The 27,401-nt window shown below is 39.5% G+C and overlaps 1 protein-coding gene across 1 annotated transcript in view; it reads left to right on the top strand.

Annotated features, from left to right (window-relative positions):
• The window catches only part of asah2 (N-acylsphingosine amidohydrolase 2), a gene marked incomplete at its 5' end in the record, with an annotated part of 66,782 nt that overhangs the window by 2,554 nt on the left and 36,827 nt on the right, over window positions 1-27,401 (top strand). The window contains 6 exons of the mRNA XM_060841769.1: window positions 3,882-4,009; window positions 8,519-8,596; window positions 19,552-19,672; window positions 22,580-22,705; window positions 23,525-23,611; window positions 24,830-24,934. Coding sequence (XP_060697752.1) covers window positions 3,882-4,009; window positions 8,519-8,596; window positions 19,552-19,672; window positions 22,580-22,705; window positions 23,525-23,611; window positions 24,830-24,934 — 645 coding nt within the window. The remainder of the gene's footprint in view (window positions 1-3,881; window positions 4,010-8,518; window positions 8,597-19,551; window positions 19,673-22,579; window positions 22,706-23,524; window positions 23,612-24,829; window positions 24,935-27,401) is intronic.

The raw sequence follows: 27,401 nt of genomic DNA, 5'->3' as shown, positions 1-27,401 counted from the left end.
ATACATAGCATAACAGAAAATGGATAAATCATCATATAATCTGTTTGTCCTAATGTTGTATGAGGGAAGATTATGGACCCAAACATGTAACGACATCCCTTCTTGGCATCAAGTCCTGCCACAGATCTTTTCCATTCATCTGAGCAGAGAAACAGATTAACAGCTCATCAAAAAGTTGGTCTCTCAGAAATTGCACACTCCCTCCTTTAAGTATTTGCCTAGATTATGTGAACAAATTGGCCCCACAAATGGAGCATGTAATTTTCTGACCTGGAACAACATCAGATGACCTTGAAAATAGGTGAGTGGGTCACATTATCAACCAGTGTCTGTTTCCAATGCAGGCAGCAGATAAATCTTATGCTTCCTTCAGTGATGGTTAAGTTTCAAACAAACTCTTGTAACTCTCCAACTTCCTAATTCTTCAAAGGAAATTTAACAATTGTTTCTTGACACTTGGAAACAATCACCAATTTGCAGTTCAAGTGATTTATTGCCTTTTAGAACATAAAACAGTACAGCACAGTACAGGCCCTTCGGCCCCTGATGTTGTGCCGACATATTATCCTACTTTAAGATCAAATTAACCTACAATACCCTTCATTGTACTATCATCCATTTGCCTATCCAAGATTCACTTAAATGTCCCTAATGACTCTACTACCACTGTTGGCAGTGCACTCCACAAACCCACCATTCTCTGTGTAAAGAACCTACCTCTGATATCTCCCCTCAATCTTCCTCCAATCACCTTAAAATTATGCCTCCTCATGAATAGCCATTTCCACTCTGACTATCCACTCTATCTATGCCTCTCATCATCTTGTACACCTCTATCAAGTCACCTCTCATCCTTCTTCACTCCAATGAGAAAAGCCATAGCTCCCTCAACCTTTCTTCATAAGACCTGCCCTCAAGTCCAAGCAACATCCTGGTAAATCTGCTCTGCATCCTCTCTAAAGCTTCCACATCCTTTTTATAATGAGATGACCAGAACTGAAGACAATATTGTTGTGGTTCTGTTCGCCGAGCTGGATGTTTTTGCTGCAAACGTTTCGTTCCCTGGCTAGGGAACATCATCAGTGCTATTGGAGCCTCCTGTGAAGCGCTGCTTTGATGTTTCTTTGATGAAACATCAAAGCAGCGCTTCACAGGAGGCTCCAATAGCACTGATGATGTTCCCTAGCCAGGGAACGAAACGTTTGCAGCAAAAACATCCAGCTCGGCGAACAGAACCACAACAACGGACACCCGAGCTACAAATCTTCAACCAGACTTTGAAGACAATATTCCAAGTATGGTTAACCATGGCTTTATCGATCTACAGCGTAATCTCATGGCTCTTAAACTCAATTCCTCTGCTAATGAAAGCCAACACACCAAACACCTTCTTAACAACCCTGTCAACTTGGGTGGCAACTTTGAGGAATCTGTGATTGTGGACCTCAAGATCCCTCTGCTCTCCACACTGCCAAGAACCCTGCCTTTAACCCTATAATCTGCATTCAAATTCGACCTCCAAAGCTTCACACTTTTCCAGGTTGAACACCAACTTTCACTTCTCAGCCCAGCTCTGCATTCTGTCAACGTCTTGTTGTAACCTACAACAGCCCTCCACACTATCCACAATTTGACCAACCTTCATGTCATCGGCAAGCTTACTAACCCACATTTCCACGTAATCCAAGTCATTTATAAAAATCACAAAAAGCAGAGGTCCCAGAACTGATCCCAGCAGAACACCACTGGGCACCGAGCTCCAGGCTTAATACTTTTCATTTACTACCATCCTCTGTCTTCTATGGGCCAGCCTTTTGTTGATGGCGTTTGAACTAGTCAAATATAATGGTAACCAAACAGTTTTCACATGTCCCACTTCCTTTATCTTCAATGTGCGTGCAATCAATGTATTTCAGATTCCCACATGTTCTGGATGTGTATTAGAGTGTTATTATTTCAGCAGATTAATGTTCAGTATCACATTCTAAATTAATCAAGTATGGCTCTGAATAATATCATTCCAACTGAGAAGGTTTCTAATGGTCTTATTTAATGATTTATCATTCAAGAAGGGTTGTCTTCTTTTTAGTAACAATGGTTACCAATTGGAGTTTTAACCCCAGTTATTGGATCAGATGAGCTCTTGCTCCCTATCAGGCTGGCTATGTCTTATGTCAATCAATACCAAAATAAGAGATCAAGGATCAAATAGGAAGTCCTTATGACTTCACTTCCTGTCTCTTTATGACTATATCATATGCCCTCACGTACTCTTCTGAAGGCTATAGACCTATTGATTCACTGCAAGATGTCTCAGGTTATAAACTGACACACTCATTTAGTGGCCATTAAGCACGTAAGTAAAGAAACCACACTAGAGACAGAAAATGACAGTCACATCTGTTACATTAGACTAGAGTGTAATTTGATCTGGGCCCATGCCCTTCAGGCCTCTGAGTCTAATGGGGCTGGATTCAGATTCTACTGCAAAGGCTTGAGCACATAACCAACTCTTCAGTTCAGCAGGAACGCTGTGTATTTTGAGATGCTGTCTGCCAAATGAAAGACTAAATGGAAAACTCCTCCTTTGATGAAAGATCTCACAGCAGAATTCAATGGCCTTCCCTGGTCTTCAATGCTAATCTCTGAAACAACATCACAAAACCAGATTATAAACAGAATAACAGGACACTACCTCGTCGTCGTGTGCAAGGTTGCTGCCATGTTTCCAACATTGCAATAATACCTACTCTTCAAAAGACTATGAAATGCTTCAGAATATCCTGAAGTAATGCTAAGTTCTACAGATTCCATTTCTTCTTTTTTCTCTCTCTTCCGCCTTCTCACTTTCTTCTTCTCTCTCTCTCTCTCTCTCTCCCCAAACAGAAGATAGAGAAGAAGAAATTTATATATGAGGCAAAATGTCAATCAAGCACATGGAAAAATGTAACATACAAAATGTCTACATTGGGTTGAATGTTTTGTGTATTTGTCCAAAATCAAGTTCCAATATCTGTACCTATTGTCTCAACTTAAGTTGGGGCATTTTCTGTGAGTGTAGCTTTTTTTTAAACGCTGTGTCACCTGATGAAGCATGACACATGTCTCACGTTATGTTACCTTCTGGATAGTTTATGTCAGCAACCATTTTGCTCTGTCTTCTATTTAAAAAGGTAATGTTTCTGAGATGAAATTTCCAAAAATATAATGTAACTTAATACATTTTCAATGGAAACGTTCCTTAATTACCTATCATCACTTTGATAAACGATGACAGAAGTAAATTGGAAAATGTGCTTCTCAGATAATGGAAAGCTTATTGCTTTATTTGATTTTATGCGAAATGGAGAAAGCTTACTGAGTCTAAAGACCATTTCCTGCTCTTAGTCATTTGAATGTACATTACAAATAATGTAATACCACATTACTTTAGATATAAAATTACAGTCGTTTTACTTGACAAAAGATGTTTTAAGCTATTTGGTCTGATGAATGAAATTGTATGGAATCAATTTAGTTTTAAAAAGTGGTATATTCCCAAATATGAATTGCCTCCTTCCCCTAATATTTATTCCTGTCAAGAAAAGTTGCTAACACAGAGTTGATTCATTCATACCTCCCATTTTCTAATCAGAAATGCCTGAGGTATATGAGAACAATTTGGACCAAATTGCCCTTTGCTTTTAAATACTTCTTGATGCCTGTCTGAAATTAAAACTTTCAAATGTGTAGGTCACAGGAACAATCATTGTTTTTGAATACTGTGGACTTTTGTTTCCAAAATGTTATATATTTGCTTCAAATGATGTGGTTGGACAAATTTGGATTTTTGCTGCATTAATATGCTTTGCATCTGTCTTTTTCAATTCCTATTTCCTCAGAGCATTGATATTGCACACAAGAACATGAAGGCAGGAAGAATATTTATCAATAAGGGAGAAGTGGAAGGCAGCAACATAAACAGAAGCCCCTATTCTTACTTACAGAATCCACAAGGAGAACGAGCCAGGTACCCAATGGAAATAAGAATCAACTGAATATTTTATGGGCTTGACAAGTAATCAGCAAGTCTATATGAGAAGTGGAAGCAAAGCAAATAGTGTAACCATAGCAATGGTAATGCCAGCTCAATTAGTAAATAGTGCTTGAGTTTGTTATTTAGTTATCCATTAAGCTGGCTTACAGATTTTCTATTGGATGAATTTCCATAACCATTGAAAGTCGTTAAAATTGGAAGGACAAATTGGAAGAACAGCTAATAAAGCATACAGTATTCTAAGCTTTGTTAATAGGGGTAGAGGGTGTCATAGAGTTGTACTGCACTGATACAGACCCTTCAGGCAAACTCGTCAATGCTGACTAGATTTCCCAACTAAACTATTCCTGTGCATGAGCAAGGTGGTAATGTTGAACTTGTACAAGACACTACTTAGACCCCAGCTGGAGCATTACATCTTAAATCATATGCACTAAACTTTAGGAAACTTGTGAAAAAGCTAGAGACAGCGCAGAAGAGAACGATTCCAGGATGAGGAATTTCAGTGCTGAAGATACAAGTTGCTACTGACTACCTTGGAGAAAAGAAGGTTGAGAGGACACCTTATAGAAATATTTAAAGTCGTGTACAGTCTAGATAGATTAAATTGAAGAAATGTTCCCACTCGTGAAAGGATCAAGTTTGAGAGGGCACAGAATTTGAAGTAATTCACAGAAGAAGCAAAAGCACACAAGCAAAATGCTTTACACACAACAAATGGCTAGAGAATTCATGAGATTATGGTGGAAACAAGTGCAATCAAGGCGTTCACAAGGGAAAATATAGTGGTTATTTGAAAGTGAATAACGTGTAGGGTTATGGGGAAAGGGCAGGCAAATGGCATTAAATGAGCTGATCATTTGGAATGTTGATGCAGGCAATGGGTCAAGTGATCTCCTGCACTTTAATAATTCAGTATTCTGACTAACTATGGAACAATTATGCAGTGAAGATCGTGAGACCATAAGATGAGGTAGCAGAAGTAGACCATTCAACCCATATAGTCTGCTCTGCCATTCACAGCTAATCTGATTATCCGGCATTCCACTTTCCTGATTTATCCCCATAAATCTTGATTCCCTTACTGATTAAAAATCTGTCTTACTCAGCCTTATTAACAACCCAATCTCTGCTGGGTAGTGTGATAAGAAATTGCACAGATTCACTATCATTTGCAAGAGAAAAGTTCTCTCCATCCCTGCTTTAAATGGGTGACCCGATACTCTGAGATTATTACCTTCTGTTCCCAGATTCCCAGAATGGGAAACAATCTCTCAGCATCTATTATGTCAACATCACTAAGAATCCCTAAGGCGGCACGGTGGCACAGTGGTTAGCACTGCTGCCTCACAGCACCAGGGACCTGGGTTCAATTCCCACTTCAGGCGACTGACTGTGTGGAGTTTGCACGTTCTCCCCGTGTCTGTGTGGGTTTCCTCCGGGTGCTCCGGTTTCCTCCCACAGTCCAAAGATGTGCGGGTCAGGTGAATTGGCCATGCTAAATTGCCCGTAGTGTTAGGTAAGGGGTATATGTAGGGGTATGGGTGGGTTGCGCTTCGGCGGGTCAGTGCGGACTTGTTGGGCCGAAGGGCCTGTTTCCACACTGTGAGTAATCTAATCTTATACATTTCAATAAGGTTCCTTATTGTTCTTGTAAACTGTAATAAGTACACACCCAACATACTTAACCTCTCCTCAAGAGAAAATCTGTCCATACCCAAGATTAGCATAGTGAACCTTTTCTGGACTGTCTCCAATGCCAGTATATCTTTCCTTAATTAAGAGAATCGAAGCTTTATTTTACTTATGGTCTGACCAGTGCGTGTATAGTTTTAGCAAGACTTCCCCATTTTTATACTCTGTTCCAGTTGAAATAAGGGTTGCAAAGTCCTTATTATGAACTGAACTTTGGCACTAGGTTTTTTGTGGTTGATGCATGAGGGCACCTAACTCCTTCTATTCTGCAGCCTTGATCCATTTAAATCATATTTATGTTCGTGATTTTAAAATGTTAGGCTATTTTAAAAATGTCTGTACAAGAGCAAAATTGACACCAACAGCTGAATACATCAAATCATTTTCTCTTTTACTTTGAGTTGTTTCTTTGTTCCATGATCCCTTGCCTATCACTGCCATTACTGACACCACAGACCTATAGCTCCATCTCATACGTAGCTGCACATTCTACCTGAAGATTGAAACAACTTCTGTATTTACTAACTGAACCCATTTCACCATTTCTATTTCTCTATTATGCCAGTTATTTTGAAAAGTATAATAATTGAAGCGTGTGTATATTCTAATTGTTTGCATTGGAGCCCAGGATGTATTTTTTGTGATAATCTATGACACACACTGAAGATGGAGACATTCCTGATGAAGGGCTTATGCCTGAAATGTTGACTCTCCTGCTCCTCAGATGCTGCCCGACCTGCTGTGCTTTTCCAGCGCCACACTTTTCGACTGTAGATGGAGACAGTTGAGTCTCCAGAAGTTACCCGAATTTCCGATGCCTCTTACATGATTTAAAAGAAAATAGCAGTAACTTTTGCCTTCATAATTGGTATATACACACAGTCTTTTAGCCATGGCTCAGTCAATAGCGCACTCCGTTTTGATTCCGAGTTTGTGATTTCAAATCTCTTCCATGACCTGAGCATAACATTTTGGCTAAAGCTTGAAAGCATTCTGTTTACCTGCACCACAACGATGATAAAACTTCAAAAGAATTTCAGTGACTGGAAAGTACTTTGGAACATTCAGAGGTCATGAAAAATGCTGTATGAATGCCAATCTGCCTTTCCTGTTCCTGGGCATGTGGGATGCTGCTGACACAGGATGGTTGTGATGTTTCATAAAGTCACTGCACTACAGAAATAATGATACCAAAAGAGAAAATGCTGGGAAATCTCAGCAGGTCTAGCAGCATCTGTAAGGAGAGAAAAGCGCTGATGTTTCGAGTCTAACTGACCCTTTGTCCCGATTGAGCCCACGTTTCTTAAAAGGAGCTTTGACAAAGGGTCAGTTCGACTCAAAAAATCAGTTCTTTTCTCTCCTTACAGATGCTGCCAGACCTGCTGACATTTTCCAGCATTTTCTCTTTTGGTTTCAGATTCCAGCATCCGCAGTAATTTGCTTTTATCCAGAAATAATTGATGGTGTGTTTCAGCGTGATAAGAAACTCTCCTTTAACACTGCATGGTACAGTGCTCAGGATCATCAGGGTATTTTACCACCTCCTGGAGGAATAATGGATTTTCTGTAATTAATATACGGCCTGTGCCTTCTCATGGAAACTTTCCAATAAATTGATCACTTCCACAGCATCAAATATCCCTGTAGATCAGTTCAAAGGTCTTCATCATTAGGTTATTCCATAGCCTTGCTGCAACCTGCTCCGAGATATCTTGATTTGGAGCTGCTGGTGTTGGACTGGGGTGTGCAAGGTTAAAAAATCACGCAACACCAGGTTATAGTCCAACAGGTTTAATTGGAAGCACACTAGCTTTCAGAGAGAAATATTAGATTGCTTTGGATAGCTTGGACCATCTATTTCTCTCTATGTCCATTGCTACCTGCTGTATTCTCCACTACTGACTATGAATTTCTCAGAACTACATTCCAAATCCTTTTGCATTTGTAAGGTAGTTCTCCTCCTCTTCCTCTGCTTCTTAAAAGCTTGCATTCTTATCAGTATCTTTAGATGTTCAAGAGCCCAACATATTTGGAAATTGCATGAATTATGAACAGGTTCTCCCAAATAAAATGAGAATTTCCCTTCACTTAATTGAATTGAAGTGAATTTATTGTCACTTGTACCAAGGAATAGTGAAAAGCTTTGTCTTGCGAGCAATACAGGCAGATCACATAGTTAAGTAGCATAGATAGTAAATAATAGGTAAACAGTGGCAAAAACAAAAACACAGGTACAGGTAAATGCTAAGAGTTTGTGAGTCCATTCAGTATTCTAACAACAATAGGGTAGAAACTGTTTCAAAACTGGCTGGTGCGTGTGTTCAGGCTTCTGTACCTTCTTCCCGATGGTACAGGTTGTAGAAAAACATTGCCAGGGTGGGATGGATCTTTGAGAGTGCTGGCGGCCTTTCCTTGACAGCAGCCCTGGTAGATGGGAGATTGTCCGGGCCGAATTCACCACTCTGAAACCGCCTCCGATCTTGAATGGTACAGTTGCCATACTAGGTAATGGTACATCCAGACAGAATGCTCTCGATGGCGCACTTATAAAAATTGACAAGAGTATTCACTGAAATCTATTATTGAGCAAGTCTTGAGATTCAATGTGCTTAGAAATTAGCTTGCAGTTGTTTGTGATTTACAATAAGGTGGGAAGCAGCATCTTTTCATTTTGTTGCCTTTCTTTGAGTGGAATGAATGAAAGTTTAGATAGAGTAATGAGATAAATAAAATAAATATCAAAAATGGTCTGTGTACTAACTTAATTGAATGTTATCATTTATATAGGTACAAATCAAATACAGATAAAGAACTGGTCCTACTCAAAATGGTGGATCTCGATGGACATGGCATTGGCATTCTCAGGTACATTATTTCCACATCTTGTTGAACCTATTTGGGGTGGTCACTGATCTTAGACTGTTCAGGTCCCTTCAATAAATTGATGGAGTTCATAGCTCCCCAAAGGATATGCACACTTTGGGAGAATCTTCATTCCCAAGTGGGAAACCCAAGGAAAATTCATTTGCTCTTGAAATTCTTTCATTGAAAGGATTTGAAATGCAATAATAATTGTGCTTTCAGTTTCTATAGATTACATGCCAGATGTGTTTTTCCTGTAGCATTTGGGATCTCTGGTGTCATAATCTGAAATGATTTTAATGCCCAGGATTCTTTAAAAGCTTTCAGCAACTGTCATAGAGATGTACAGCACGGGAACAGACCCGTGGGTGCAATTCATCAAAACTGATCAGATATTCCAACCTGATCTAGTCCCACTTGCCAGCACCCAGCTCATATCTCTCCAAACCCTTCCTCTCCATATACCCATCCAGATGTTTTTTCAATGTTGCAATTGTACCAGCCTTCACCACTTCCCCTGGCAGCTCATTCCATACACACACCACCCTCTATATTAAAAAGTTGCCACTTAGGTCTCCTTAATATCTTTCCCCTCTCACCATAAGCCTATGCCCTCTAGTTCTGGACTTGTCCACCCCAGAGAAGAGACCTTGTCTATTTACCCTATCCATGCCCCTCATGATTTTATAAACCTCTATAAGGTCACCCCTCAGCCTCCAATGCTCAGGGAGAACAGCCCCAGCCTTTTCAAACTCTCCCTATAGCTCAAATCCTCCAACGCTGGCAACATCCTTGTAAGTCTTTTCGGAACCCTTTCAAATGTCACAACATCCTTCCGATAGGAAAGAGACCAGAATTACATGCAATATTCCAACAGTGGCCTAACCAACATCCTGTACAGCTGCAACATGACCTCCCAACTCCTGTACTCAATACTCTGACCAATAAAGGAAAAATATTAAATGCCGCCTTCACTATCCTGTCTACCTGCGACTCGACTTTCAAGGAACTATGAACCTGCGCTCCAAGGTCTCTTTGTTCAGCAACACGCCCTGGGACCTTACCATTAAGTGTATAGGTCCTGTTAAGATTTGCTTTCCAAAAATATAAAACCTCGCATTTATTTAAATTAAACTCTATCTGCCACTCCTCAGTACATTGGCCCATCTGATCAAGATCGCATTGTAATCTGAGGTAACCTTCCTCGCTGTCCTCTACATCTCCAATTTTGGTGTCATCTGCAAACTTACCTCTTATGTTCACATCCAAATGTTCTATATAAATGATGAAAAGTAGTGGACCCAGCACCGATCCTTGTGGCACTCCACTGGTCACAGGCCTCCAGCCTGAGAAACAATCCTCCACCACCACCCTCTGTCTTCTACCTTCGAGGGTGGTTTGACTAGTGTTTGAAGAAAGAGGTCTTGCAAGGCACGGCACCTGAAAATACAGCAGGCACAGGAAGGACCAATATGACGTGGAAAGACAAAGTCAAAAGTATCTCTGTGGGACAGGCAGTGAGGCAAGATCATTCATGCTGTGGCCAACCTTGGAGCCAGAGTGCATGACAAGCCAAGCCAAGATACACAACAAGGTCCATTTCGACAGAGAAACAGTATTGCTCTTTCAGTGTTGCAAATGTGCATTTTGTTGTGGAAATTTAAGATACAAGTTTGAATGAGTTGTCTTCAAAAATGGTGAATGGAATTATCTTGATTATCAGTTTGAAGGCAAGTTTGAAGCAAATTTGAATTGGGCAGAGACTCTGTGGGATTGTTTTTGTTGTATCTCTGGGATAAGCATTCTGGTGAGATAACTGGAGAAGAATCCTGAGCTTTAACACCACAGTAGGACAGTCTGTGATTCTAACAAATGATCTGTTGTGCTGGGTACCTGTAATTTATCTGTTTAATATATTACATTTATTTATTAATTTATAACTTGATACACTAATGGTATTAATGTATAGCTGGACACAGAACATGTTCAGTAGGAAGCAGAATATATCTAAATGATAAAGAAGATCACGCACAGCATGTGATAAGTGTCAGTAAACTGAAGGTAAAAAAATAGCCTTTTTCTCGAGCTTGGACCTGACTACACAAGCTGATCCATTAAAGAGCTAAAGTCATACTGTGTTTCATTGGCAGCAGGCCAAGGCCATTTAACCCCATAGGTATGCTCCTGTCATTCAATCAGATCATGGCCGATTTGTGATTTAACTCCATATGCGTGTCATTGCACGGTATTTCTTCATACTGTAGGTAGCACAAAACCAACGACCTCAAACTTATTACTAACAACTGGCCCAGAAACAGCTGCTTGTGAAAAACCATTCCAAATTTACATCAGCCATTTGAAATATTTCCCAACTGTCCTCTTAAAGTTCCTGGCATTAATATCCCCAAGTGCGAGGATCGCCATATAGCAGGAGCATGATCCTATTAATATCTTGTGAAGTTCAATCAAATCACTTCTAATTTATCTAGCATTGAAGATATATGATCCTAAGTTGCGTGATTGCTCCTCATGATTTAATTCTTTGAGTTCAAATGTCATTCTGGTAAAACTTTGCTGCATTGTTTCTAAGGTTAATGCATCCTTCCAAAACTATGGTGGCTGGAACTGAACATATTCCTCCAGGTGTGATTTAGGCAGGGCTGTACATTGTTGAAGCATGACTTCTGCCCATAGTATTCTAGTCTTCCAAGTACTGTACAGCAACTCATTACCAGTTTCAATCATTTTCTATTCGGATGCATACAGAGCATCCAGAATAAGGTGGTGAACTTGCAGCAAGGTTGGCACTTGGGACTTCGATGTTGTGACCATTTTGGAGATATGGATAGAGCAGGGACAGGATTGGTTGTTGCAGGTTCCGGAGTTTAGATGTTTCAGTAAGAACAAGGAAGGTGCTAAAGGAGGGTAGGTGTGGCATTGTTAGTTAAGGACAGTATTACGGGGGCAGAAAGGACGTTTGAAGAGGACTCATCTACTGAGGTAATATGTGCTGAGGTTAGAAACTGGAAAGGAGGGATCATTTTTTTGGAGATTTTATAGGCCTCCAACAAGTTCCAGAAGTGTAGAGGAAAGGATAGCAAAGATAATTCTGGATAGAAGCGAAAGTAACAGGATAGTTGTTATGGGGGCCTCTAACTTTCCAAATATTGACTGGAAATGCAATAGTTCAAGTACTTTAGATGGGTCAGTTTTTGTCCAGTGTGTGCAGGAGGGTTTCCTGACACAGTATGTAGATAGACCAACAAGGGGCAAGGCCACATTGGCTTTGGTACGGGGTAATGAACTTGGCCAGGTGTTAGATTTGGAGGTAGGTGAGTACTTTGGTGATAGTGACCACGTTTTGATTGTGTTTACTTTAGTGATGGAAAGGGATAGGTATATACTGCAGGGCAAGAGTTATAGCTGGGGGGAAGGCAATTATGGTGTGATTAGGCAATATTTAGAATGCATAGGATGGAGAAGGAAACTGCAGGGGATGGGCACAATTGAAATGTGGAAATTATTCAAGGAATAGCTACTGTGTGTCGTTGATAAATCCGTACCTGTCAGGCAGGGAGGAAGTGGTCGAGCACGAAAGCCATGGTTTACTAAGGAAATTGAATCTCTTGTCAAGTGGAAGAAGGAGGCTTATGTGAAGGCTCAGTTAGGGCAGTTGAGAGTTACATGTTAGCTAGGATGGACCTAAAGAGAGAGCTAAAAGGAGCCAGGAGGGGACATGAGAAGTTGTTGGCAAGTATGATCAAGGGAAACCCTAAAGCTTTCTGTGGGTATGGAGAAAGTTAGGACTTCAGATGCTGGAGATCAGAGTTGAAGAGTGTGGTGTGCTGGAAAAGCACAGCTGGTCAGGCAGCTTCCGAGGAACTCTTGCTATGTCAGGAATAAAAGATTGACTAGAGAAACATTAGTGCCAGTCAAAGACAGTCGTGGGAAGTTGTGTTTGGAGTCCAAAGAGATAGGAAAGGTGCTAAATGAATATTTTTTGCCTGCATTCACACAGGAAAAAGACAATGTTGTTAAGGAGAATACTAAGATACAGGCTATTAGGCTAGGTGGCATTGAGGTTCATAAGGAGGAGGTGTTTGCAATTCTGGAAAGTGTGAAAATAGATAAGTCTCCTGGGCCAGATAGGATTTATTCTAGGATTCTCTGGGAAACTAGGGAGGATATTGCAGAGCCTTTGGCTTTGATCTTTATGTCATTATTGTCTATAGGAATAGTGCCAGAATAGAATAGCAAATACTGTCCCATTGTTCAAGAAGAGGAGTAGAGACAACCCTAGTAATTATAGACCAATGAGCCTTACTTCGATTGTGGATAAACTGTTTTATAAGCAATTATAAGGGATAGGATTTATAATCATCCAGAAAGGAATAATTTGATTAGAGATAGTCAACACAGTTTTGTAAGGGGTAGGTTGTGCCTTTCAAACCTTATTGAGTTCTTTGAGGTGGTGACCAAACAGGAGGATGAGGGTAAAGTGGTTGATTTGGTATATATGGATTTCAGTAAAACATTTGATAAGGTTCCCCACAGTAGCCTATTGCTAAAAATACGAAGGCATGGGATTGAGGGCAATTTAGCAGATTGGATCAGAAATTGGCTAACTGAAAGAAGACTGGTGATTAATTGGAAATGTTCACCCTGGAGTTCAGTTACTAGTGGTGTATCACAAGGATCTGTTTTGGTGCCACTGCTATTTGTTATTTTTATAAATGATCTGGATGAAGGCATAGAAGAATGGGTTACTAAATTTACAGATAACGCTAAGGTCGGTGGAGTTGTGGATCATGACAAAGGATGCTGCAGGTGACAGAGGGACATAGATAAGCTGCAGAGCTGGGCTGAGAGGTAGCAAATAGAGTTTAATGTGGAAAAGTGTGAGGTGATTCACTTTGGAAGAAGCAACAATAATAAAGAGTACTAAGCTAATGGTAAGATTCTTGGTGTGTAGATGAGCAGAGAGATCTTGATGTCCATGTGCATAGATCCCTACAAGTTGCCACCAGGTTGGTAGGGTTGTTGAGAACACATATGGTGTGTTAGCTTTTATTGGGAGAGGGATTGAGGTTTGGATCCATGATGTTATGTTGCAGCTGTACAATACTCTGGTGCGGCCATACAGTTCTGGTTGCCACATTATAGGAAGGCTGTGGAAGCATTGGAAAGGGTGCAGAGGAGATTTACCAGGATGTTGCCTGGTCTGGAGGAAACGTCATATGAGGAAAGGCTGAGGCACTTGAGGCTGTTTTTGTTAGAGAGAAGATTGTTAAGAGATGACTTAATAGAGGCATACAAGATGATCAGAGGATTAGATAAGGTGGACAGTGAGAGCCTTTTTCCTTGGATGGTGATGGCTAGCACAAGAGGACCTAGCTTTAAATTGAGTGGTGATAGAAATAGGACAGGTGTCAGAGGTAGCTTCTTTACTCAGAGAGTAGTAAGGGTGTGGAATGCCCTGCCTGCGACAAGAGTGGATTCGCCAACTTTAGTGGCATTTAAATGGTCATTGGATAGTTTTATGGATGATAATGGAATAGTATAGGTTAGATGGGCTTCAGATTGGTTTCACAAGTTGGCACAACATTGAGGGCTGAAGGGCCTGTGCTGCACTGTAATGTTTTATGTTTGTGCTCTTGTTTACTTCTGTGATTGTCCATTCCCTTTTGCTTGCTAAGTAGACTTCTTAGGTGTATAAAGTGCTTCCGTATTGCAAATTCCTTTTTAAGCACTTCCTTCCTATCATCTGTCCATTTATCCATAAATATTTTGTCTAATTTGCTGTGGACAGTCTCTGTCTCTCGCAATGGAGTCAGCCTTACAGAAATCTAGACTGCTAGTCACTTTTGCATTTTGCCTTTTCAAATGCAACATTGAACTCAATTAAATTATGGGTGCAATAAATAACTGCTGAAGTACTGTTTGGCTAATAAAAAAATCTAGCTTATTGCTCATTATTAAATCTGATGTAGCTTGCCCCTTGCTGGCCCAGGACCTGAAATGGAGAAGTCTACAGTATCCTGAACATATTCAAGCCATTTGCTTCTTTCTAACCTGATCTCAGCTGCTTATTCCAATATAGACTGTCTTGCTTTGCTAAAGCTTGTTTATTATTTGAATTAATACATTCTCCTGCTTCATATTTGCTACCATGGGGCTTATGGCACTGAATACAACCTTAAAACTCTTTCAATTTCTGAGTCCTGTCCATTAAATCTCCACTAATTGCTTGCATCTCCCTCTAACACTTCTTATCCTGGAGGGGTTGCAGCAGAACAGAGAGAGGACAGATTCCCTTTTTGGAAATTCGCTAGTGTTGTTGGGAGAGCCTTAAACTGACTCAGCAGAGCTTTGGAAACAGGAAAAGCTATTAGAGAAGAATACCAGGATGCACAAAATACTTGGAGAAACAGATAACACTGGTAAAGAGAACAGAAAGTTGATAAGTGACGTCAGAGTAAGAGAGAAAGTAATGAATTCTAAACCAAGGTTATTGTGCATGTATATGAATACATGAAGAATAGTCACTATGATGGGGGAGCTAAGGGCACAGATTGCCATGTGGAAATATGTTGTGGTGTTGACAGAGATCTGGCTCAAGAAACATTCGGACTGGGTGTTACATATTCTTGGGTGTCCAGTAAAGATAGGAAAGAGGTTGTATTGTTGGTTGTGATAGCAGTGGAGTGCTGGGAAGAGGAGGTTCCAAAGAGGTTAAGGGCCTGGTTCTTGAAAAAGAGGTGAGCTAAGTAGATGAGGTTTCAGGAGGAGCATTTAGAAGATGCGATCATTATACTGTTTGGTTTGGAAGACAATAGAAATGGGGAATAGGCAATCCAGAGTCAGAATAATTAACTGGGGAGAGTCTAATTCCAGTCTATCGGACGCAGTCCCATTGAATTTAAGGTTGGTGGAAGAAACAGTTGATAAAAATTGGGCTAACTTCAAAAAAGAAGTGATTTGGGCATAGTCATGGTACATTCCCACAAAAGAGAATAGTGTGGCAAACAAATCCAGAGTCCCCAGATGAGAAAGCAGATGGAAATTAAGATAAAAAAGGAAAATATTGATTATGACAGATGCCAAGTTGAAAATACAGCTGAGAGCCAAGGGAAGGTGCAGAGGGGATGTAAAAATGTATTTTAGAGAAGTGAAGAGGGATTATTAGAATATATAATGGCCAGGATATGAAAAATCCCAAGGTTTTCTCCTGTCATATTAATAGTATAAGGTGGTAAAAGGAGGGGTAGAACCAATTAAGGACTGAAAGGCTGCCTTACAAATGGAGACATGGGACATAGCTCAGGTATTAAATGAACACTTTGCCAAGGAGGTGGCTGTGAACCAGGCCATTGTGACAAAAGAGAAAACTCTGTCACTACAAGCGTACAAAATTGACAAGTGGGAAGTTTGGATTGACAGTTGGCACTTAAACTTGGCAAAGCACTAGGGCTGGATGAACTGCATCCAGATCATTGAAGGAATTGAGAGTGAAAGTATTTCAGATCAGTGATTATTGAGTGGTGAAGAATTGCAAATATTATTCTGTTCTGGTACTAAGGTTTTGTGTACAATACACCTCTGGGTTTAACTCAATGTCTTTACGTGAAGTGAACTTAAGGAGTGCATTGACAGTTAATGTGCACTGTAGCATGTAGTCATTACATAACTGCAGCAGACTAGAAAGGGCACAAGTGCATCATTGCATTTCAATTCAAAAACTTTCTATTTCTCCCTAACTATTGAATGTTATAGTTTTTGAATCTTCTATAAGATCTTCTTATGCGAGTGGTTACTGGACTGAAGCCAAAATCGTAAACATTATGAAGAGCAATATTGCACATTTGAAAATGTGGCTTTATAGGAATCTTACTATATTTATACAATTGTTCATATTGGTTCAATCATTGGTTCATATTCTTGATATTATTAAGTGTAGCCATCAAGGTAATGGTTGTATTATTGAACTTTTATCCTTGAATATTATAAATAAAGAAACATAGATATTGTTGTTTGGCATTAACTGTAGTTTACTAGTTCCATTACCATTGAAACATCAGCAGCTTGAATATCTTTCTACATGGAGTCCTCATCATGGATTTGCTGTAAAGACTGAAGGTCTCTTATCAAAAGTAAAGAAGCCAACATTCCAAATCCCACCTTTCAGCCAGTGGTACCATTTTCCTGGAGAGTAAAAGTGGAATAAAAGTGAATTTTTGTGTAAATCCAGGAGATTTAAGTTCATAATCTAAACAATTCAGTGAAGGCCTGAAGCAGGTACCTCAGTGTTAGAGATGTGCTGTTCAGACGAGATGTTAAACCAAGGCCCTATTGGTTGTTTTAGGTGGTTGTGATAGTATTATTAGTTTTCCTTACAAACTGGCCAACATTTATTCTCTCAATCAAATTTATTAAAGTCAGGTTATCTGGTCATTTATCACTTTGTTGGTTCATGGAATCTTGTGTTCAAATTGGCTGCTACGTTTTTCTGTAGCGTAATTACACTTTATGACATACTGAGACTCTAAAGAATGTCATATAGAAATCATAGAATGACCCAACTCTCATAAATACGTTTATACATGTTGGCATTGTTTTGCATCAGTGAGAGGAATACAATCGTCAAGTATACTGTGCAACCATTCCTATAGCATTTAACTAGCTGCTAGAAAGGAAAATGACGCCAAGTCTGAATCGTGACTTAATAAATATCGCACATTTCTCAGCTACTCCAACCACAGTCCCACAGCTCACATAACGAATGGGTGCCAATGGTTCGAAAAGAAAAATGGAATAGGAAGTTGCTTTAAAGCACAATATTTCATAATAAGAAAGCAATGCTATAAAAGTAAATGTACCTCCTCTTCTGACAGTTAGCAACAGTTGCAAATGAATTTGGATTTTATGATTTTGTAGAACTGAAATTAATTTTATGCACTTTTACTTATGGCTCTTTCTACAGAAAAGTATATAATATTCCAAATCATTTTGGCCATAAAAATTCTTCAGGTACATTAGAAAAAAGAATTTATTATGCAACATGGGTCATTTTCAAACTTGTTTAAATTTATACTTGTGACTGTGTTATTAAACTTACCAGTGAATTTTCTATAGCATTGCGTACAATGAGTCAGATGGTGTGATGTTTCAGAATGGCAACACTGTGAACATGAGATAAAATCTTTCAGAAAGTATTGTTTCCTGAATGGACATTTCTTAATGAATGAATGAGCTCTGATAATCAAAATGGCTTTTCCCATACATAACAATGGTGATTTAATTACCACGTATTACATACTGTTACTGTAAAGTACAGTTGCAGGAAGACTGATCTTTGATGGTATTTATGCTTCTTTTCCTTGTTCATTGTTTGTGTGATGCTTTCTCTGACTTTGTCTTCCATGCTTTCTGTATTTCAGGCGATAACTATCAAAGTAACTATTTATTAATGGTTTCTGTTTCACTTCTTCTCTGTCTTTGTTCCCCTTGCCTTCCTCCACCTGTCATATGCTGCTATGATGTGTAAAGCTCCTGTATGCAATGAGCATTTCTCTTACTTTAAGACTTCTGGTAACACACATGGTGATTTGATTTAATAGGTTTTCTTTGGATCAAATTTCAAAATCTGCCAGTCACTGTCATAGTTAGCAAAATGACCTCGCTCGCTCGCTCTCCTTTTGCAGCTCCCTCTCTCCTTTTTACTTGCATTTTCCTTATCTGCATAAGTTACAATATATTTTATCAAAACCCTAAATTCAATCTCACAGATCACCTCAGGTGGAACCCACTGAAATGAAGTGCTTACAGTTCAGATAATTTCAAAAGGACGCAGGCCAATACAAAACTTCAGAAGTTTATTAACTGCAACTTTGCAACTCAATGCTATAAAAACCAGTAACCTCATCCTGATATTGTGCATTTGAATTATTTTGAAATTTGGCTTCAGGCTGTTAATTGTTCTAATTGAAAGCTGTCTAAACAGTTGTTTAGCCTAGGGTGAAAGAGAATGTTCTGGGTGGAGGGTATGTTGGTCAAACAAAACCCTAGTCCATACAAACTGATGTCATGGGTAAAGAAACCTTAAAATGAAACCTATTGAAAATCACGTGATGGTTTTTATAACTTGACACAGGAAAGGTACATTTCCTTTTTGAAGACAGACACCGTAATCGAGAGAGAGAGAGAGAGAGCAAGCAAGGAAAGAATGTAACTACGGCTGTGAAGAGCAGGAAAATAAGGTTTTGGGTTAGCAGCCAAACAGGATGTTGGTGAGAATCCAGTTCTCTGTTTGGGAAAAAAAGATGCAACTCATGGACCTTTTGGAAACTTTAAGAACATGGAGTTGCCTGGTTTTTGGTAGAAGTCTGTTCAGGAATACTGAGACTAAGTGGAATGAATTTCAAAGGTATTGCGAGTTCCAATCTAACATGGCAGGGAAATGCTACCTAGCTGTCAGAAGTATGGTACACTGTGGAAAGAATTACAACACGTATTTTGATTGTGGTAGCTAGTATGAAAGTACCTTTGTGTTCATTTTGATGTATTAGTTGGCTGATAACTAATATTATGTTTATGTTGAGTAATTTGTTTGTCACATTAAAAGTCTTGTTCTTTAGTTTTTCCATTGGTCACTGGAAAATAAATTTATTTTTAAAAATCATCAGTCTCATACATGGTAAAATTGTCAACAAAAGATATTGTCTTAATTCTCTTTAAAGCTTTAAGCATTTAAATTCCCCAATTTAATTTGATACTTTCTTAAAGTATGTTCATTTTATATACCACTTTGTGGGTAAGGGGTATTGTACCTGCTCTCCAAATATTTATGTATTGGAAGAGACCAGAGGCACAATGATATATTTTTACCTGCAGATGCTGTTAACCATTTCCTTAGCCATTTTTAACACTCACTTGTTTTGCTCCTTTCTGCTTTGTTGTAGCTGGTTTGCTGTCCATCCTGTCAGCATGAACAATACCAATCACCTGGTTAGCAGTGACAACATGGGATATGCATCTTACCTGTTTGAACAGGAGAAGAACACAGGCTCTTTGACTGGGGAGGTGAATAACACATAAACGTATCAATGTTGCGTGGAGATCTATATGTTGAGAGCACTATAATGGCTTTAATATGACAGCTATAGGCACGGTCAGCAATATCAGTGCAACTGTGTGGGCTAGGAGGTTGAGTTCTCAATCCTGTTCCAGAAACATGAGTCCAGAAAACTAGATTGCCATTTAAGTCTGCATGTCAGAGATGCCATCTTTCAAATGAGATGTTGGGTGGATCGAGAAGATCCCATGGTTCTGTTTAATAAAGAGCAGGAAGAAGGCTGTCTAGTATTCCTCAATCAACAATACCATAAACAAATGTCATTATCACCTTGCACTTCCTGGGACTTGGCTGGGCCCAAATTGGCAGCTGTGTTTGAAATGATTTGGCATACATTCCTGACTAGACTGGAAGTGTACCCGTGACATTCCAATATGAAAGTACTCACCTTGGTGTCTCAGTGCATTATAGAGTCATTCAGCATGGAAACAGACCTTTTGGTCCAACTAGCTGACCATGTTCCAGAACTAAAGTAGTCCCACCTGCCTGTGTTTTGCCCATATTCCTCCAAACCATTCTTATCTGTGTACTTATCCAAATGTCTTTTAAATGGACCTGCATTCACCACTTCCTCTGGCAATTCATCCCAAATGCAAACTGTTTGAAAAATTGCCCCTCATTTCCTTTTCAAATCTTTCTCCTCTTAGCTCAAAATATGCCCTCTAAGTTTTGAAGTCTGCTGACTCAGGGAAAACACCCTTGCTATTCACCTTATCTATGCCCTTCATGATATGTTGTGTGTTCAGTCAATTAGTTAGTTATGTGTCTGCAATGTACGGTAACACCAGAAACATTGAAACAAAACCATGTGCATGTTTTCCATTTTGTTGAAATGTAAATAGTTAGTATTGTTAATAAACTTCAAGAAGTCTGTATTTGTCTTCCATATTGCATCAATTAACACACAGGACAGCACTCAGCCAAAATATAACAGTCAATGTTTATTTAATTTATTACACATTTTGAGTAATCTCAACCGATAATTAAGGTAAGGGGAAATGTTAAAAAGAGATGTGAGGGGCAAGTTTTTCACACAGACACTGGTAGGTGCCTGGAATGCACTGCCAGGGGTAATGGTGGAGGCAGATACAATAGGAGTGTTTAAGATGTGTTTAGATAGCACATGAATATGCAGACAATGGAGGGATATGGACCAAAGGCAGTCAGAAGGGATTACTTTAATTTGGCATCGTGTCCAGCACAGCATCATGGACGGAAGGGCCTGTTCCTGTACTGTTCTATGTTCTACGAGGTGTGTGTGATGCTGCTGGCGTCTTTACTCCTGTGCGCGGGAGAGAAACATTCATCCTTGGCTTTAAACAATGCTCGAGGAGATAGTGAGGACTGCAGATGCTGGAGATCAGAGCTGGAAATGTGTTGCTGGAAAAGCGCAGCAGGTCAGGCAGCATCCAAGGAGCAGGAGTTTCGACGTTTCGGGCATAAGCCCTTATGCCAGAAACATCGATTCTCCTGCTACTTGGATGCTGCCTGACCTGCTGCGCTTTTCCAGCAACACACTTCCAGCTTTAAACAATGCTCCCTGTAAAATGGAAGATGTAAATTAAAGCAAGAATTAGGTTTGGGTGTGCTATTCCCCACTCTCTGTGGAGCTGAAAGACAATCTTCCCAGTCTAGGCTCTGAAATGGAAAATAACCACGTGCTGAGGATTTACATTGCTCCCCTAATCGGATCCTGAGTAAATCCTACTGCCTTTAGGAAAGGGCAAAGTGGGAATAAAGCAATGATAAATCAAACAGAATAAAATCCTTTTATGAGTGGCCAAGCTGTTAATAAATGTACACTATATAGTCCCTTAACCTGTATCATATTTGCCTGTTCAAGCTCATTAATGCACCAACAAAGTTATGATAATTACTCTTCCACTAATATTAAAACTCCATTAATTTGAACTCTTCCCAAAATCTGAAGATAACTGTTAGCTCTTGCAAACCACCATCCTATGCTATTTACCCATGATAAGTTGACATAGCTCAAAGACATTGCTCATTCCATTTAATAATCTGTAACTCAATGAGATCAGTGTTGCACCATGACCCAGAAATATTCCAATATTTTACTGTTCACTGTTAACTTGTTAAATAACCTTTCTAAAAATAGTTTACCTGAAGTTATGTGACCTGCCTCCAAACCATTTAAGAAATTATGTTGCTGTGGTCAGGAAGATTAAAGGCTGATGACTCCTTTCAGGTTGTGATTTCATGGAGGATTGAGGATTCTTTATCATTAAGAATTTGAACTATTAGTTAGCTGAGGCCTCAGGTTTTTTTTAAATGTACCAATGCAAAAGGTTACTGCAGATAGATTATAATTGCGATATGGCAGAAGTTCATTTCTCAGTAATGGAAAATTGCAGATGAATGTCCTTTACACTTTGGAAATGCTTAACTAGAATAGCCAATTACAAGCGAATATGAATGCAATCTGCAAGGAAGGTGACCAATATGCTCAAAGCCCCACTTCAGGCTTAAGTGGAACTGTGGGGAAATGCAATTTACAGTTTGAGCATATTGAGCCTTTGAAACCTCCCTGATTAGACTGGAATGGAGGCTTCAGCAATCTCTAAGTTAATTCTGCTTCTGTGATCTTCAACTTTAATATGGCTTGCAAATTTAATTACTCCTTCCTATAAACTATAAATTATTAATAAACATAATATAAATTATGTACATGGTATTAATATACGTTTCTGAATAACTCAGCTGTTTAAATGTCAGTTATATCTACTGTTGTTCACAGTTCCCACCTCTCGCCATTCTAGCCTGCTTGCAGAACATCATAAAGCAACGTGCTGAATGGTTGTGTTGATATTTTGCCTTGATTTTTGCATTTACAGGGACCATTTGTGGCAGCATTTGCTTCCTCCAATTTGGGAGATGTCTCTTCGAACACAATGGGTCCTCACTGTGTGAACACAGGGGAAACATGCAGCAATCCTGAGAGCACCTGCCCTATTGGAGGAGTAAGTCCAGTGTTTGATATTTCTGAATGCTTTTAACGGCTGGTCGATGGCAGCATCAAAATCTCACTTTGTAGCCCTTAAACCACACTGCTGCCAAGAAAGCCCACCTCATGCCTCCAGCTCTCAGTTACGTCAGCAATTGTCCTTTAACCTGAACAACTTAATACAATATTCTCTCCTCTTTACTCTACTCCAGCCAACCAAATAAAAATAACCATATTTCCACCCATTTAAAACAGAAATGAGGTAATTGCTATTCTCACTGCTGTTTGACAATCTTCAGAACTCTCTTTCTGAAGTGACTTTGAATATTTGTAACAGAGAGCTGTGTAGATGCTGGGTAAGCAAGATTACTGTGGTAGGTATGAGTGTGGGTTTGTGGTTACAGTTAGATTGACTATGTGATGAATTAGCTTCAAGGGCTGATGGCCTACTGCTGTGCCTTGTACATGAATATTATTATGTTTAAAAAGCAGGACTTATGTGTACATTTGGTATTCCCTTTAGTTTTCGTTGGAATTTACTAACATTTGGAAAATCTAACTGTTAAATATCATGCTTCTTTAAAAAAAAAGATTTCTACCCCTGTGCTAGAAATTGTTTCTCAGTTGTCCATGAGTTTAAATGCAAGAACAAGTGGGTTCTGGTTGGCTCCAGTGAGCACACACTCTAAAGCTATGCACTAACTAGTTTTATAGGTCCATGATTCACGGTGATTTTCTGCATCTTTCTTCTTGCACCCCCCCACCCCACCCCCACCCCCCCACCCCACCCCCACCCCCACCCCCACCCCCAACCACCTTACCCTTAACTTTACAGCCATCGATGTGTATGTCTGCAGGTCCTGGGAAGGACATGTTTGAAAGCACTGCAATCATTGGAAAGCACATCTACAATAAAGCAAAGGTGAGCATTACCTGGTGAGATTATAATCCAGCAGCACAGATTGATCAGACATAAATACTAAAACATTGTTTGTTAAAGATAATTAGGTAGAAGAGCTGTCCTTTCATTAGTTTAGAGTAAGTGGCTAGTGAGATCATTATGGTGCTAGCTTAATTTCCAAAATTCCCTAAATTTGGGAAAGATTCCTTCAAATTAGAAAATTGCACATGTAACTCTATTATTTAAAAAGGGTGGGAAATAGAATGCAAGAAAACATAACCTACTGGCTTACCACCTGTCATAGGAAAGATGTTATGTGCTGTTATTAAAGGCATTATTACCATACACTTCAAAAAATTCAAAGTATTCAGGCGAGTCAACATGACTCTGTGAAAGGGAAATAATTTTGTAGCAATGAATTGAAGCTCTTTGAAGAAGCAGCATGTGCTGTGGATTTAGTGGATGTGCTGTACTTAGATTTCCAAAAAGCATTTGATGAGGTGCCACTTCAAAGATTATTGTGGAAAATACAAGCACATATTATAAGGGGTATCATATGGGATGGTAGATTGGCGAGCTCACTGGAAATAGTGTTTGCAAAAATATAATCCTCTTGTTGGCTCAACGTAACAAGTGAGGTGTCACAGGGATCAGTGCTGGGGTCTCAACATTTTATAACATTACGTATGACCCATATTATTAGCATCAATAGGATTCCTTTGGTTTAATTTAATCCAGCTGATGCTTGAGCGTGTATTTTTCTGATGCTAAAAGGCAAGACTCAGGACCTTAAGCAATCCCACTGACTCCACAGTCATGGAATCAAGTTGCTGCTCTATACTTTGTGCTAAGTCACTCCTCTCTGTCTGGTCATCTTCAATGGCCAACGACCCGACTGCTCGGAGGAGCTCTGCAATTGTGATTACGACAACTCAGACAGAAATTCTCAGAATAAGTTGGCTGAGAATTTAATGCTGACACATACAGCACTGCAGCTGTGGCAGAATTCCTGTATATTTGGACACCACAAGCATTAGTTGTGTATTCTCCACTGAGAGGGCGGGGTGATACATTCTTTGCCCTAACAGTGATGTAAAGATTTCCTTGCATTGCTGAAAAATTATAAAAGAATTAATAAGATACAAGTCACCCAAGGAGGTGCAAGCTTTGTGAATTAAAATGCAGAATTGCTGCTCCCTTGTTTTACAATTTCTTATCTGATGTGAATTTTATTCCTAGGAATTGTCTAGAACAGCTACGAGAGAAATAAAAGGTCCTGTCAGCTTTGCTCATCAGTGGGTCAACATGACTGATGTCACAGTTCAATTCAATTCAACACATTCAGTGAGTACCAGCCTTTGTTTTCTCTCTTTTGTAAGGCAACCTTTACTTGATTAGACTCATGGGCCACGTTTGTGGTCAGTAAGTTCAACAAAGTGCTCCAACATAATCCTTAGGGAGCTCTGTCAGGGAAGGCTTTATGGGTAGCAGGGGGTTGAAAATCATTCTACCAAAAAAAACCTTCCTTTTTTTGTTGAACTACAACATCACACCATCCACTCTAACCCTGAAAAATAACTTGGATACTCTCCTTGCCCAGTGATATTAGGTTGAAAACGAAGTTCAGAGGGTGGAATGAAAATGGCAGTCTGACATGCATTGGGCGAAGCAAGAGGTAGATAATTTCTCAGCCCATTATCTGAAAGGTTTTCAGAAGAAAGAAGGTCAAAAGGAAAGAAAATAATTGTGTGGGCTTGACCCATTGGTGAATCATCTTTGGTAGTGCAAAGGTGTCTCCTTTTACCTGTGGCTCCACTCTCCAATATTCCAACCTAGTTTCCTGAGTCCATGTTCTTTCACAACATGATTATGGCACTAGAGCTAGCTGTTTTTTTCCACACATGATATTGATTTTGAGAGTTCAGGATCACAGCCACCTAGTATAGGCAGCCCACCCTCAGTAAGGAATTTTCACATAGTTTGTTAATGTGCTAAGCAGCAACTTAGATGTGATCCATTGGTGAAATGGAACAAAAATATATATAAGCAATGGTAATCAAGGATGGTTCACCAATATGAGAGGATGAGTAGGCAAGTGGCACAGAGTGAGTCAATCTCATTGAAGTTGTGAAGGCCACATTCTGCTGCCTGACAGGACTGTTAAGGAAATCTTCTGATTCATCTTCCATCCAAAGAAGGCCATTGCCTGGTGAGCTCTGCCATCAGACGAGGACATGATGACCATTGCTCTCTCTGATGCTGATCACTTGGTCATCTTCTTGGGATTAACAACCTACTGTGTCAATTGTTTGAATCCTTATAACCAATGGCAACAAGACTAACTACCAATGATATCAGAATGACCATTGGCCCACCTTCATCGTACAGTTAGTTTTCATGTTTCCTAAGAATATCCAATTCCGTTTCTCAAAAATAAGTTGGGACACAAGGCGTCAGTGGGCAGAGCCTTTCTAATCATTATCTTTAACTTGCCTTTAGTTGTTTATGAAAATGGATGTGTTCGATAACTGCTATAAGCAGCCATTCATGCTGGATGGAAAATATGAGAAAAATTCAGTTTTATGATCTCCAATAACTATACTTTGCATTTCACATGTGGAGAGCTATGAAAGAGGAAAATCTGTATCATGGCATGCTGCTATGTGGTGCATTAGAGAGTACATAGCACAATATGCAGTCCATAACATAGAAACTGAACATTCAGTTGAAAAGCTACTGTTCGTATTTCTACTCTGAACAAGTCTCCAACCCTCTCATTATCTCTTCCTACCATGTTCTCATATTTTCGTGAAAGGTTGGAAGTTTTTATACTTCACTATTTTGCCAAAGAAAACTTAAATTTTATACATTGGTGCTTCCAGTCCTCAGTGTTGTTGATAATCAGTGTTGTTTTGATGCAAATGACAGGGAATGAGACATATCTGTTATATGCTGTACTGTTCTATGCTCTATCATGTCTGATGTCCCTGCCTGTGGAAAATATCTCCTTATGTGATTTTCAGTACTTTTGAGCCAACAGAGAATAGCTGTTTGCCAAGCCAAGTCTCAAGGTTTGGCCCTCTCATTTCTTCAAATCTTTTGCTCTGCCAAAACAGAAAGGAAATGACAGGCTCCACTCCGAAGTCCAGCTCTTTTTCCAGTGTTTGCCCATTGCATTTCTCGTAGTCATTCCAAAGATGTCTTATAGGTTTCTCGATAGGTTCATATCTAAATGATGCAGCCATTTTCTACTCATATGGATAACTTGAAAAGGTGCTCAAGATTCATGACTCTGGGCCTCAAAAGAAATAGATCTTTCTCTGTCTTTTTATAAAGATTTAACCAAAGGAGAAAACCCTAATATCATCATTAAAAGAGGTGGATTTAGGTTGGATATAGAAATGCATTAGTTTGTGGAGAAAGCGTAATTTTGGAAATGTCTGATGTAAAGACAAGTAACTTAGATCTCTTTCAGATCAAATCATTGTGATTGTTAAATAATTTAGGAAATTTTGGATGGTCCACTTTCTTTGGAATCCTAGGTTGTAGGCCATCACAGAGTCATAGAGATGTATAGCATAGGAACAGACCCTTCGATCCAGCCCTTAATTCTAAATTAATCTAGTCCCATTTGCCAGCACTTGGCCCATATTCCGCTCAACACTTCCTATTGATATACCCATCCAGATGTTTTTTAAATGCTGTAATTGTGCCAGCCTCCAACATATCCTCTGGCAGCTCATTTCAGACGCACACCACCCTCTGTGTGAAAAAGTTGTCCCTTAGGTCTCTTTTCTATCTTCCTCTCTCT

This window comes from Hemiscyllium ocellatum, chromosome 22, assembly GCF_020745735.1.
Source record: "Hemiscyllium ocellatum isolate sHemOce1 chromosome 22, sHemOce1.pat.X.cur, whole genome shotgun sequence".
Taxonomy (NCBI): domain Eukaryota; kingdom Metazoa; phylum Chordata; class Chondrichthyes; order Orectolobiformes; family Hemiscylliidae; genus Hemiscyllium; species Hemiscyllium ocellatum.
The sequence above is the reverse complement of the archived record's forward strand: the minus strand, read 5'-3'. Positions and strand labels throughout refer to the sequence as shown.